At 62.7% G+C, this 13,686-nt stretch overlaps 2 protein-coding genes across 2 annotated transcripts; both read left to right on the top strand.

Annotated features, from left to right (window-relative positions):
- Positions 1–635: 635 nt before the first annotated feature.
- On the top strand, positions 636–9,937 carry LOC148050018 (uncharacterized). The gene is made up of 12 exons (XM_087745554.1): positions 636–753; positions 4,666–4,772; positions 5,192–5,341; positions 5,543–5,697; positions 6,079–6,226; positions 6,925–7,062; positions 7,755–7,931; positions 8,018–8,173; positions 8,479–8,580; positions 8,999–9,101; positions 9,437–9,496; positions 9,786–9,937. The coding sequence occupies exons 1-12, from the start codon at positions 636–638 to the stop codon at positions 9,935–9,937; spliced, it is 1,566 nt and encodes a 521-aa protein (XP_087601680.1).
- LOC148050019 (maestro heat-like repeat-containing protein family member 7) lies at positions 950–4,200 on the top strand. The gene is made up of 8 exons (XM_087745551.1): positions 950–992; positions 1,242–1,336; positions 1,554–1,679; positions 1,990–2,069; positions 2,457–2,577; positions 2,799–2,885; positions 3,625–3,729; positions 4,012–4,200. Exons 1-8 carry the CDS (start codon positions 950–952, stop codon positions 4,198–4,200), a joined length of 846 nt encoding a protein of 281 aa, XP_087601677.1.
- Positions 9,938–13,686: the final 3,749 nt, after the last annotated feature.

Consider the following 13,686-nt stretch of genomic DNA (forward strand, 5'->3'; position numbering starts at 1 on the left):
TGTGAAAGGTTCCCAACTCCTAAAAGGGCAAACTCCGTGAAAGATGCTTCCTTTTCTTTTCCCTCTTTTCTGCATAAGCTCTTCCTGTTTGATAGGAGGAAGAGAGGAAGTGACAAAAACTAGGACTTGTGTTCAGCTTGACTAAATCTAACATCGCCAAGGGAGAGAAGCAGCGCTCTGGAGTGCACAGAAGGGAAGGGAAGGTCCTGGGGGCACGCTGGGACGCGTGAACACGGGGCTCTGGGCCAGTTGGAGAGCAACAGGGAGGTCTGCAGGGAACATGAGGGCAAATGTGGGGCTTGGGGCACGCCAAGAGGACCCAAGTGCCCAGGGGTCAGTGGGCCTCGTGACGCCCCCAGAGGACACCCTGCCCCTCCCGGCCTGGGTGGCGGGTCACAGTGGTGCCCTTTGTGACCCGCCTCTGTGACACCCTGTGGCACTGCATATGGTCAACGCGGTCACAGCCCCCAGCCTGCAGTGTCCGGCAGGACGGCGACGGGACAGGGCGGGAGCCTGGAGCTGGCGAGCAGCCCCTGAGCACAGCCCACGTCTTTCCCCGGCAGCCCCGCGGTGCCAAGGCATTTTGCCAAAGCTTCCCCCTTCCCCACCCCTAGCCCTTTCCTGCGTCGCGCAGGATGGCGGAGAGACCCCCCAGCCGCCCCAGGGTGGCCTGGGAGGAGAAGAGGGCTCCCCAGGAGAGCAGCTCTCCACCGCAGCCCTACGAGGTGTGCGTGCCCCAGCCGCTGCAGAGAAGTAAGTGAGGGGCCCCGCCGGGCTGGGCAGGGCTGGGGCCGGCACCCTGATCGACACCAGGGTCCTGTTTCCCGGGCACAGTGGCAGTGGGGGTCCCACGGGCGGGGAGCACGGCACTGGTGGAATGCTGCTCGGGGCTGGGAGCTGGCCCCAGCACAGCCTCCCCCAGGGCGGGACGGGGCTCCTGCTCCAGGCTATGGGGCAGCAAGAGGCAGCTGGCCTGGAGGGAGGCAGCGGTGGTGGGGGACGGGGACCTTTCCAGTCTGTCTGCAAGCGAGTTTCTGAGCCCAGTGCACTTGTGCCTTTCTGTGCCGCGCTGTGCTCCAACATCGCAGCCCATCTGCCGGGCACCCTCCGGGCCAGACACCCATGGGGAGACTGCGCCAGGGGAGCGGGCACGGGGCCGGATGGAGGGCAGAGCTCCTCCGTCTCCTTGCATTTGCCTTCAGCCCCTCTCTACAGCCCTCCTTGCTCTCCTCCTTTACTAGGTGCCCCCGCTGGTGCATCCAGCTGGCAATCTCTGTACCGAGAGGAAAAAGAAGCCGTAGAGCTCATCCAGGCTTTTCTGAAGAGCTCAGAAAAGGTAAGCGTGGCTATTTCCATGGTAGCTGTGCCTGCGTCTCCTGACGGTGGCACCGGCTCTGCTGCCTGCTGCCGGGGCTGCTGGGGGGCTGGTGGCTGGGCAGAGCTGCTCCTCCCAGGTCTCCTGCACAGCACTGCAGCCCCAGGGCTCCAGTGCTGCTGGCCATGTGTCTGCCTTCTCACGCTCCCCGTTTGTCTCTCTGTCCCCTGGCTGCCAGGAGGAGGCCCAGAAGATACAGTTCCTAGAGACCATCTGCACCCTGTGCGAAGCTGCCAGGTGCAAGGGCTTGTCACAGGGCCTGAATGCGTTCTGCCACAGCTTTGAGTTGGCAGAGAATATCAAGGTGAGGGGACACCTGGCAGGTCTGGGGACGGGGGCAAGGTCCCCGGGCACCGGCACAGTGTGCGGGCAGTGCACGGGCAGGGGTCGGGCAGGGACAAGTGTGAGTGGACGCGGAGCTGCCCTGAGGGGACTCGGGTGCCGCTGAGAAGCCCTGCCAGCAGAGACCCCATCACCAGGAGTGGCAGGGGGCACGCTGGGGTTGGTGCTTGGGGCGGGGGCAGAGGGTCTCCACCAGCCCCACCGCCTGGTGCTGGGTCTGCTGGCACTGGCTGCTGGTGGCTGCCAGGTGCCATGCCGGTTGCGCTTTGCAGGTGCTGCTGGAAGAGGAGCCCGGGGACCACCTGCACACAGCGGTGCGGCAGCAAGCCATGCTTGCCATCGCCGCCTTGAGGTAGCTGCCCAGCCCCTGGTTTGGCTGGCACCTCTCCCCGTCCCCCATCCAGGCAGAGTCCAGTAGTGCCGTCAGAGGGACTCTGCTCTGCCCTGCTCGCGGCTTGTTGGGAGGGCGTAGGGGAGGCCAGAGGGATAGTGCAGCTGCCTGCCATGCCTCGGCTCTTCCCCAAAGCGGGAGGCGGGAGGCAGGAGGCGGGAGGCTTGCCTGCCAGGACTGTCCTTTGGCCCAGGCCATGTTGGGGAGGGAGGAGGTGCCTCCTGGCAGGGCTCCCTGCACACCCTCCATCCCTCTCGGGGACCCCTGCTCCAGAGGCGCGTGGCCACCTGCCCAAGGCATCAAGGCGCCCAGCACCAGTGTCCAACAGGCCCCTCTCTCTCTTTGCAGCAAAGTGGAGATGGTGCTGGAGGGCAAAAAGAAAAGCCTTTTAGAGGCCTGCTTCAGGAGTGTCTTCTTGCTTCCTCCAAAAACAGACATGCAGGACCTGGACACTGCTCTCTACTTTAACGTAAGTGCTGGCTGAGCGGCAGGAGTCCCTAGTCCCTCTGGGCTGCTCCCTGGCCGCCATGTGCTGAGAGACACCCGGAGATCCAAGGCAGGGCAGGGGCTCGGCTTTGCTTTCCCACCTTCCTCCCTTCACCCGCAGTCCTTGGCGTGGGGAGTTCAGATCCATCTCCAGGGTGAGAGGGACTGCAGAAAGACTGCCACAACCCTTTGTCCTTCTTGCAGACCCTGGATACCATGGATACCATGCTGTGGACGCTGGTGCTCAGCTCTCCTGCCTCTGGCTTCACGCAGCTGCAGACAATCTTACAGGTGTGGCATTGGCAAAGAGTGGGGTGCGCAGGGGCTGTTCCTGACGCTGGAGGGACGGGAGTGTCCACTCTCGAGTGGATGGTCCCCACCCCAGTGCCACGCACAGAGCACATTGCAGGGAGGGTGCCCAGCTGCCTGGGGGAGCCAGGGCTGGCCCGCCATGCTCTTCTGGCAGCCCCGTGTCCCCTGGCTGCACTCAATGTCGCTTCCCCTCTGCAGCCTCCTCCTGTGTCACGGCAAAGCCTTGCCCATGGCACTTCTGGGCCAGCTCCGTCCCCAGAGCTTTCCTTGCACCAAAGCGGTGGCAGACATTTGACCCCTCTCCTTAGGCACCTCAGCGGTGGCAGCTGGTGCTGCTCTTCCCCTGCCTCACCGTCCCTCGTGCTTTCCTCCCCAGATCTGACTGGGGCAGAGAGCCACTGAGACCTGCCTGTCCTGCACAGGCAGCCCAGCCCTGAAGCTCTGTACTCCTGGCTTCCCAGGGGGCCGTATCCCCATTGCCCCACTGCAGACCCTGCAGGCAGGCTCCTGCCCAAGAGCCCAGCCTTCACTGGAGAGGGGACACAGGGCTGTGTTGTGGGGGAGGGCACGGAAGGGAGCAGGCACTGCCCTGGGGGTGGCATCTGCCCACCTGCCTGGCCACAAGGGCTGCGTGAGTCCAGCCAGGGCTTCAGCAGTGCTGCTTCTGCTGGCGCGGGCACCAGCTCCCAGGGCACGTGAGCACTTTCTCTCCTCCCAGATGCTGCTGACCTTCGTCAACTGCCAGAACGCAGCTGCGTGTGAGAGGGCTGTGGGGAGGATTGGGAGGCTGAGCGATTTGCTGGCCAGCTCTTCCTCAGTGGAGGTAAGGAGCCAGGCAGCCTCCCCTTGCCTGCACACCAGAGCAGCCTGCAGCTCAGAGATGCCTGTGAGGCAAGCCTGGGCAGCGACTGAGGCATTCAGCAAGGCTCTGCCCTGGAGCCAGCGTCTTGCTTTCTTTCTTTTTCCCATGCTCTTCTCTCCCCAGCTGGCTGCTTTGGGAGGGCCCTCCAAAGCTCTGACTCCCCGGGGATCCTTCCCCGTGCAGACTCTTGTGTCGCAGCTGCTGCCCCTCAGCCCTTCTACCTGTCCTGCCTCCCTCGCCCAGGTCCGGAGCACCTTTGTAGGAGACGATGACAGCCGTGCCTGCCAGACAGAGATCCGTATCCCCATCCTGGGACAGCTGCTGGGGCGTCTCATCCTTTGCCGCACTTGCACGAACTGGGAGATCAGCTGGGGGGCTTTGGATGCTCTTCATCGCCTCTTCAGGTTCATCCTGTGGCAAAAACGTAAGTGAAGCTGTGGTGGGCTGTGTCCCTCCACACACAGGCATCTCCTCAGATGCGTGCTTGTTTCCCTGAGTGTTGCAACGGACCGTTCTTGTGCCTGCTGGAGGCTGTCCAGGAAAGCCTGCCAGCTTCTCTGTCCCTCGCATCTCAGTTATTCCAACAACGTGTGAGTTGTGTGACTGCGTGCAGAGTTCTAGTTCCTTTGAGCTTCCCAGGCCATGAGCATTTGCACACATACGCTTGAGGCAGGTGTCTCTCATCCTTCTCCATCGTCCCTGAGGTCCCTCTTGTTCCCTTCACCTGTCGTCACCCTTTGCTTTATACCCCTGCCCACCACCTCCTCCCCTGACTGTGGGTCGGAACCCCCCTCCTCAGCCATTCCTAGTTCAAAGCTCTTTTCACCATTTGCTAAGCTTGTTGGCAAAGATGCTTTGACCTAATTGATCACTTGTCTGTGATCCCCTCCTGTTTAGGCACGATGCTGCCAGAGGATAATCCAGAGCATCCGCGGCGTCAAAGGGAATGGAAAGCTGAGAACACCACCTGGCTTTCTTCGCCCAGCACCAGCAACATAACAATGGTAATGAGCTCCTCCCTTGCTGGGCCTCTTGTGCCCAGAGATCCAGAATCAGTGGGGCCGGCATGGCCTCACTGTCCCTGGTGAGAGGGTTGCTGCTGTCCCCGAGCAGGGACTAGAAGGGGCTGCACTCCCAAGTGTCCCAGCATCAGCTCCAGCCCGCCTGGCCACCAGCAACCCCTGGTTCTCTGTAGGGCCGGCACGCTGGGCTCACGACCCCAACCCTCCTCCCTCACCCTGAGGGCCCTCTCTTCTCCTCCTCCACCACGCAGTACTGCAGCCCCTGCTTCCAGCTTTCCTGCGGGCACCGCTGCCAGCACTGCTGGGCCATGTCTTGCCAGAGCTGCTCTCACTGCTCAGCTAAGCAGCACCATCAGGGCGCTCGGTGTGCCATGTCTTCCCCGCCTTCCTTCCTCCCATAGGCGTTTGGAAAATACCTGCAGCCTTCTGAGAAGAGAGACGTCGTCCTCGTGGCCATTGAGGCCATGAGAGACTCCAGCGTCTATGACAAGGAGGAGGCGAGCAGCATCCTGGATGTGGCTGGGAGAGAGCCTGCCTCCTGGCTGACAGAGGTAAGCGGCCTGTGGCTGCCCTGCCCTGAAGCCCTTTCAGGCACTGTTCCTCCCTCCCTCCCTCCCTGATGCAGGTGCCTCAGGCACCTTGAAGCCATCTGAAGCCAGCAGAGCAGGATGGGAAGAGCAGCAGTTTGAGAGGCAGCTGAGGAAATGGCTGCATTCCAGTGGCAGCACCATCCTCACCTGTGTGCCCTCCAGGTGCCAAGCATCGTGAGGTGCATCTATGAAAACACGGCATGCATCCGCACGGCATCCGCCCGGCACAGACTGGACTTGCTGCTTCTCCTGATGACGGAGCAGTGCCCCAGGGGAGTGGTCGCGAGCCTGCTGAAGCTCTCTCCATCGTGTGACAGGTACTGACCCCAGCAGCCCCCGGGGGCTTGTGCCGTGTGGGGAGAGGGGCCTGGAGACTTTCTGGCTGCCGGAGCCACGGGAAAGCGCAGGACACCCCCAAGGAGCAGGGCCCTCCAGCCCACGCCACTTTCCAGCCCTGGTGGATGTGCCAGGCCCGCAGTAGCCAAAGCTGGCCAAGGCAGCCCAGAGCCCTGCCACGAGGTTCCTCCGGGCCCCACGGGGAAGACTATCTCAGCCCCCTCCTCCTTGCCCAGGCAGGGACCTGGGCACTCCAAGCGAGGGGTCGGGAAGGGCCAGGACAGCCTGGGTCCTGTGGGGCTGGCGCGGGCACAGTGTGGTGGCCGAGGCAGCCCTGCTGACAGAGCGCTCTGGGCCTGCAGTGCTGCTCTGGCCATGTGGGACGTGATGCTTTCCCAGCCCCACACCCTGAAGAAGGTCTTGAGGGAGCTGCTCAGCCAGCTCCAGGACCAGCGGCTGCGCAGGGTGTTCAGCTCCAGCACAGAGGACGCCTGCATCCATCACTTGGCTGTGAGTGACCAGAGCAGTCCTTGCTCACCCTCGGGGCTGTGCCTGCCTCTTCAGGCAAACAGGCACGGCCCTCTCCCCTCCCATCTGCCCCAAACAGTCGCCTTCTCCAGGACATAGGGACACAGCCCCTTAGGGCCAGCAGGGACCCGCCCAGCAGCAGGTTCCCCTGCGCCAGCCATGCAGGGCCGCCCCACGCTGCTTGGGCCCCGGTGCACAAATACGAAGCCCAGGCAGCCCCTGCCTGCCCAGGCAGCTCTCTGCTTCTCCCCTGCCTGCACCCCCCTGCCCTGCTCTGCAGACTGGAAGCCTGGGGCAGGGCAAGGGCTGGGTCAGGGGCAGAGATGTGGCCTTTGCACAGGCTGAGCAGGCTGCAAGGTTGGGGGCAGGAGACACTCGTCACCACTCGCGTGTCGTGCCTCCTTTGTGCCCGCTCTTGCTGTTGCATCGCTCCTCAGAGGTGTGAGAGCAAGAGGCTGCCGATGCTCAGAGGACAGGAGGAGCCGGCACAGGCAACCATGTGGTGTGCGGCGAGGCGCAGGGCGCGGGGAAGCCAAGCGGCCCTCCACGGGCAGAGCTGCCCCTGGGTCGGGCTGTCTGGCCCCGGTGCCCTTGCCCTGAGGTGCCAGTGGGAAGCAGGAGCCACACGGAGCAGGGGCCCAGTGGGCTCTGCCAGTCTCTCACTGCCGCCTTTGTTTCAGCTGCTGGCCTCCAGCGACATTGAATCGGAGGAGTTTGCTGGCCTCTACAAAGTCCAGAGGTACCTGAGGCGTCCAAGCCTGGTGCTGCTCTCGCTGGTGCTCAGAGGCCTCATCACGCTGTCGCAGAGACCCGAGACGGTGAGCAGGGCCTGGTCAAGTGAAGCCATGTTGGCAGCCTGGGGCTGGGGAAGTGGGTAACGCGGTGGCTTGGCCTGCCCTGGGAGTCAGGAGGTGGGGTGACAGCTCCAAATGCCCCTGCTGTCCCCTTTACGGGCCCCAGGCTCCTTCAGGCTTGGACCTTGCCGCTGCAGCGCAAGGAGAAAAGCTCCCTCACCAGCAGCTCTCGCTCCTGGCTCATCCCTGTGGTGCCAGGCAGGAATTTCTGCTCCGCACCGAGGCAGCCAGCGCCAAGGTGCCTCAGTCGAGGGAGCCCTGTCCCCAGAAGAAGCGTTCTGCTGAGAGAGGGGGATGAGCCAGAGCCCAGGGTACAGCTGATGCTAGGGGCTGACTCTGGGGCTGGGGCAGTGGGCCTCTGTCATGACGGGGTCACCGCCTGCTCATTGCCAGCTTGGAGATGGCTGCCCTTCCCCGCACCCTGCGGTGCACGAGCCATGGGGGTCCGCAGAGTGCTGCCATGGAGGGGCCTGGTGGTGGCTGCCTGGGGAGCTTTCCAGGCCCGGAGGGTTACCAAGCCTTCTGCCCCTTTGGTTTGGGATTCCTGTGCCACCTGCCAGGAAGGCGGAGAGGAGGCTGGTGCTTAGTGGCCAGAGCATTTTTGCCAGGGTGGCCTTTCACCGCTTCACAAGAAGAAAATTCTGTGCTTCCTACAGGCAAGAAAAATGCTGGTCCTGCTGCCGGACATCATGGAGACGCAGCAGAATGCCAACACTGACAACAAGATGAAGGCCCTGCTTGTCTTCAGAAATGTGATGGGTCATATGACGAGGGAGGAGGCCAGCCTGACCGCTCTGCAGCTGGTGGAGAAGCTCCTGCCGCTCTTTGATGATGTAAGGCTGCTGTGATGTAAGCCACGCTGACGCCCTTGCTCAGGGAGAGGCTGTTGCTGACGTCCTCCTGTTCTCCTCCCTGCCAGGAGTCCAGCCAGCTGCGAGAGCTCTCCATCTGCCTCTTCAAAGAGGTGCTACAGATGGTGGTGGGGAACGACAAGCGGCAGGTGAAGGAGAACGTGCGGAGAAGCCTGCTCCGACTCTTCTTCCGCATGAGTGACGAGAGCGAGAGCGTGGCCAAGGTAGAGATTTCAAACGTGACCAGTGATGCGGGGAAGGGCGTGCTGCCAGCACAGGGGTGGGCTGGGCATCAGGGAGGGGGAAGGGCTGCTGGCAGTTGGCCTCTTGGCGTCTGTCTCACCCCAGGCTCCAACTGCCCGAGTCACTGAGGACAGGGCAGAGCTGCCCTCCTTCCCTGCCCCAGTCCCACCACTGCTGCAGAGGATGGAGATGTGGGGTCCCCTCCCATCCCTGCTCCCCACAGTCCTGTCCCTGGCAGGTGTTGGAGGCCAGGGCTTTGAGCCCCAATCCCTGTCCCCCTCTGCAGGCCTCTCAGGAAGCCCTCCTCGTCGCTGCAAAGCTGCTGAAGTGGAGGCAGCTCAAGCACCTGGCCCAGACACAGCAGACCTGGAGAATTGGGGAGTGCTTGGTGAGGACAACCCCCAGGCCCAGGGCCCGGGCTGGACAAGGGGTGCCCCTGTGCAGCTGTGCCTGGCCTGCCCTGCTCCAGCCCAGAGCCCGCAGCCTGGAGCTGCATCCTCCTTCCCTGCCCCCAGGCACAGAGCCCCCCAAGGGCTCTTCTCCAGGCCCCTCTCCCCTCCCCACCCTCAAGATGTCGAACGAGACCCTAGCCCACCCGGGCCCTGGCAGTGGGACAGAGGGCTCTCAGGACCTCCAGATCTGCCTCTGCCTGGGGCTCTCTCTGAACCTCAGCCCCACAGGGCTCCTGGCTGGGAGATGGGAAGGGCCTGAGGTGGGAGGGGGACTGGGGGTGCTGGGAGGAGGGACCGGTCCGGCCGAGAGTGGGGAGGGCCTGTGCCAGCCCCATGCCCTTGTGCTCTCTCCAGCTGGTGCAGGACAGGAGCAGACTTGAAGACTATCTGAGTCAGAGCCTGCCGTACTTGAAGGATGCTCAGGTCCCCTTGCGAGAGGCGGCCGTGAGGTTCATTGGTGAGCCACAGCCCCTGGAGACCCTCCTTTGGCAGCCTGGCCCCAGTGCCAGCCGCTGCACTGGCAGCAAGGGGCAGCCCTGTGGCTGCCAGAGCCCTGGCTGCCCCGGGCAGGGCCTGGGCAGCCAGGGGCTCTGGGCCTCCCTCTCCCAGCCCTGCCCACGCAGGTGGGCTTGGTGGCCGCCCTGCTCAGTCCCACCCCGCCTCGGGTCCCGTCCTTCCCTGGGGTCACCCTGCTGAGGGGGAGGAGGGTGTGCAGCCAAACCGGCAGAGCCGGGAGCTGTGCTGCTGGGAGCACGCTGGGGAGCGGGAGGTCTGACGCAGCTCTGTGCCTAGGGCTTGCCGCGCGGCACCGGAGGGACCAAAGCGAGGAGGAGCTGGCTGAGCTCTGCAGCGGTGAGCAGGGGCAGTGCTGTGTGTGGCGGGGCTGGTGGGGCAGGGGCCCCAGCCTGGGCAGGGTGCTGCCATGCCTTGCCCTGCTGCAGGGAAATGCTTCAAGGGCAGGGGAACATCTCAGGGGCATTTGGGGCATTCCTGAGCAGCAGCTTCCAGCTGATGCCTTTGTCCCACCTGCTCCTCCTGGCCAGGGAAAGGGATGGGTGGGGCTGGCATGGTCCGGAGGGGATGCCTGGGGGTCTCTGCAGATCGGTGGGCTTCAGCTCTGTTCTCTTTCCTCCTCTTGCAGCCCTACAGCTTTTGGAGAAAGATGACGAACTCTCGGTCTCGTCCCTGGCAATTCAGACCGTGCTCCTCCTGAGATCTCCCAGGAAGCAGCCAAAACGGGGATGGGCCCTGTGGGCGCTCTGCTGCTGGCCCTGCAAAGCTGGGCAGAAGTGAAGCGCTCTCCAAGAAAATGGCTCTCTTGGATTAAAGCTGGAAGCACAAGTCCGAGGCCATGGTGTCCTTCACACAGGAAGCACCCTGAGCGTGCCCACGGCAGCACAGCACACGCTGACGCAGGGCGTCCTTGCCGCAAAGCCCCAGCTGCCCTGCTGGACTGCCACACCTGGAGGTTTCATCCTGCTGTTCAGACGCGGCCACCTCTGGCATGCTCTGGGCTTGCACATCCTTGTTTGGGAGCCGCGGGAGAAGTTTCCCTGTGGAGAGGGAGCAGCTGTGCCCTCAGGGGCACCCTGCCCCACCTCCTCTGGGCTGCTGAGGCCGGGCTCCCAGCCCTTTGGCCTCTGCCCCGACACATCCCCCTCACCAGTGCTTCTTGTCCTTCTACACTGAGCCCAGCTTCTCAGCAGGAGGACTACACTGCTGTCCCCACGCTTACCTGGTGTAGAATATGGAAAAGAAATTACAATTAGCAAATAGTAATTCTACCCGTAGCCCATATCTATCTAGTCTATAGCCTACAGCTCTGGACGCACAGACCAGCCTATATTTCCTGTATCTGCTTACTCGATGATGTGTCCAGAAAGCCAAATCCTCATTACCTTTAAGAGAGAATGCAACGGGGGGGGGGAAAGGGGAAGAAAGAAAAGGTGGAGAAAAGGAAAAGGGTGGGCACACAACTGAAAAAGAAAGGAGCGCAGTTATCGCGAAGACCAGCGCAGCCCCCCTCGCTCTTTGATGCCCGCAGGTGTCTGCGTTCAGATGGGAACCAGCAGAAAAACCCTGACAGGGCTCCTTTTCACTGTCCTCCTCCCTGCGTGCGTGCTGGGACCTCCTCGTTTCCCCGAAGGCCTCCCAGACTCCCAGGGGGTAGCAAACAACTGCACCTGCAGAAGCAAAGGGGCGGCCGTGCCTCGGCTTCGGAGAGGCCCAAAGCCGCCCTGGGCCCCAGCAGCCCCTGGCGCCCCGGCATTTGCTTGGCCCCGAGGCCCCGCGGGGCCTGCCAGCACCGGGGACCCCCGGGGACAGAAGCCAAGGACAGCGGTCAGCCCCCGTGGGGAGAGGGACAGGGCTCTGTCCCCCCTTCTGGCCGCAGGAGGACGCCCTGGGCCGCGCCAGCACAGGGCGTCTCTCCTCCTCAGCGCCCGGGGGCAGCGAGGCCTGAGGGAGGCCCTGGGTGCCGGGCTCAGCCTGGCCGCTGCCAGCGGCTCCCGGCACGCAGCTCCTCCTGCCCAGGGCGGTGGCTGGAGCACAGCCAGAGCCACCCTTTGGGAAAGCCGTGCCGGTGCCCAGCAAAGCCCGGGCAGCTCCCCCCCGGCCCTGCCCCCGGCCCTGCCCCTCGCCCTTCCCTCCCCTCCCGCCCTGCGCAGGCCCAGCCCCCCCAGCCGCGCCATTGGCCACGGCGGAGCCAATCGGCGGAGCCGGAGGCGGGCTGTCAGTCAGAGCCGGGTGGGGGCGGGGCCGGAGGGGGCCGAGGCCCAGGGGCCTGAGGAGAAAGGGGCGGGAGCCGGGCCGGGGGCAGCCGGGGCCCCGGGGGAGCAGGGCCAGGCCAGGGCCAGGGCCAGGGCCAGGGCCAGGCCAGGGCCAGGGCCAGGCCACAGGGCCAGGGCCAGGCCACAGGGCCAGGGGAGCTGCAGGAGCAGGTATGTGCCAGTGGGGATGGGCCTGGGGCAGGGGCCTGGAGGCCTCACCGCCCACGGGCCCCGCCACGGCCCAGTCCCCAGCCCTGGGCCCGAGGGCTCAGCCCCAGGGCCAGCCCCAGCAGCAGGGTGGGAGCGGTTCCTGCTGCTGCCCCCAGGGTCGCCAGCCCCAGCCCTGCCAGCTGGAGGTGGGTGTTGGATGTCCGCAGGGCAGGGGAAGGCAGAGTGGCCTCCTCTCTGCAGGCGGCTCCGGGCTTTGGGGCAGGCATGCTGTGGTGGGGACAGGCCAGGGGCCTTTGCTGTCCCCTCCTGTGGGTCTGGTGCTGATGGACAGCCCCGCCTCTGCCGACAGCCTTTGAGAAATGGGGATTTCCAGACACGGAGCTGTTTCTGCCTCCTGGTGGGAGCACGCGCCGGGGCGTTGTTGGCAGAGCAGCCGGTGGGGAGCGCTCCTGGTTGGAGGCAGCTCCCTTGGCAGATGCTTGTGCGACCGCCAACCGGCCCAAAAACTTTCTAACGCCAAATTGGCATTCAGAAAGCAGGCCTTCTTTATTGCAGCGCTGGGTGCACGGGGGATACCTCAGCCCAGTGTGCATGCCGTAGGTCACGCCAGCAAAGTGTGACACACAGCAAAGTGTGACACACAGCGCTGGGTGCACGGGGGATACCTCAGCCCAGTGTGCATGCCGTAGGTCACGCCAGCAAAGTGTGACACACTTAAAACGTACAGATTCCTTAATTTTCCAAGGAAAGTCACTGATATTGCAGTTATTTCCCAGAAATCATGACCATATTTCCCCTCCCACCGGAGCATGCGCTGTTTGATTCTGGGGCTTCTTTTGGGGGCCCTTGGTGGTCGTTCTCCTCAAGTTCCAGCTGTCCGCTTTTTGACCTCGTTGGTTTTTTCCACCTCAGCATGCTGATTTGGCGGTTTCCTTTTGTTAAGAAGACAGCTGACACTCGCCAGTGTTCAGGGAGTTTCTTGGTTTCTGTTCAGACTGCCCATGATCTTTGTGCTGAGCTCACTCTTTGATTCAGAGATTCCTTCTTACCTTACAGGCCTCTCCTCTGTCCTTGCTTTCTGCGGGCATGCTGATTCACTTCCTTCCTAGCTCTACTCTGTCCTTGGGAGCTGTCAGTTGTTGGTGACCAGCTTCTTCTAAGCAGGCCTTGATGATGAACGTTTTGAAGCAGGCCTTGGTAATGAACTCCTTTTCTGAATCCCACAGGTAACGCTTGTGCCCCTCTCTGGGCCCCAAGGTGGGATACCTGCCTGTCCCCCCACCCAAGCTGTGCTGCGGGCTTCTGGGAAACGGGGGTACCGAGGGCGGATGGTTTTACCACAGCCGGGAAGGTCCGGTAACCTGTCAGGGACTTTTTTTTTCCTGGTGCTTGCAGTAGCAGGTTATTTGTTTTTGTCAATGTATTTTTTCTGAGGAAACTTCACCCAGGAAAGCGCAGCGTTTAGCTCTGGTTGCTCTCTGTGTGGCCTGTGCCTGTCCTCAGCCAGGCACACAGCAGCTTTCAGAGGAGGAATGGGACTATTCCAGGGTGAGGTGAGCAGTGGGGATCCCAGGCCTGTTGTGTGTAAGGCAATCAGGGGAAAATGTGCGGTTAGAGCTGCCTGTGTTGCTTCCCCCTTGGATTGCAGTGCTCCCCTCTAGTTCTCTGTAATCCTCACTTCTACGAGTCGGCTGCATCGGGTTTAAATTTCTGTAAGTTGCTGGTACACTTTGCAGGTGTTTCGACTTGGTTCTTCCCAGGTTTGAAAATTCCGTGTGCAGGTCTCTCTACTTTCTTCTCCCCTCTGTCCCACAGAACCGTATGTGCCTGCAGGGGCTGCAGAGTCTGTGTTTGCTCCCCGTGGTGAGGAAAACACGGGCATGAAAAAGATAGCGATTCTGAAAAGAGCCCTTTCTTTGTGCTCCTTTTCACATTCAGTTGCCTGTTGTGGGTTCTTAAATGATGTGAGTTACTCTGAGTCTTAGCAATCCCTTGTTTGCACGCCTGTGCTCAGGAGGTGCCTCAGAAACTCTGTTTGGGCATTGCTTATGCCAGACAAGTAACCGTAGCCCTTTCTGAAAAATAGCTCCTGGGTGAGTTAGT

The sequence above is a fragment of the Nipponia nippon genome, unplaced genomic scaffold (assembly GCF_047370975.1).
Source record: "Nipponia nippon isolate SJK-2023a ecotype South Korea unplaced genomic scaffold, ASM4737097v1 scaffold_94, whole genome shotgun sequence".
NCBI lineage: Eukaryota > Metazoa > Chordata > Aves > Pelecaniformes > Threskiornithidae > Nipponia > Nipponia nippon.

Excerpts from the sequence above, each read along its gene's own strand:
- LOC148050018 (XM_087745554.1), top strand. The coding sequence starts at position 636 with ATGGCGGAGAGACCCCCCAGCCGCCCCAGGGTGGCCTGGGAGGAGAAG. Across the intron at positions 754-4,665 it reads GCCCCAGCCGCTGCAGAGAA|GCACGATGCTGCCAGAGGAT; the intron begins GTAAGTGAGGGG and ends CCTCCTGTTTAG. Across the intron at positions 5,698-6,078 it reads CTCTCTCCATCGTGTGACAG|TGCTGCTCTGGCCATGTGGG; the intron begins GTACTGACCCCA and ends CTGGGCCTGCAG.
- LOC148050019 (XM_087745551.1), top strand. The coding sequence starts at position 950 with ATGGGGCAGCAAGAGGCAGCTGGCCTGGAGGGAGGCAGCGGTG. Across the intron at positions 993-1,241 it reads CCTGGAGGGAGGCAGCGGTG|GTGCCCCCGCTGGTGCATCC; the intron begins GTGGGGGACGGG and ends CTCCTTTACTAG. Across the intron at positions 3,730-4,011 it reads CCAGCTCTTCCTCAGTGGAG|GTCCGGAGCACCTTTGTAGG; the intron begins GTAAGGAGCCAG and ends TCCCTCGCCCAG.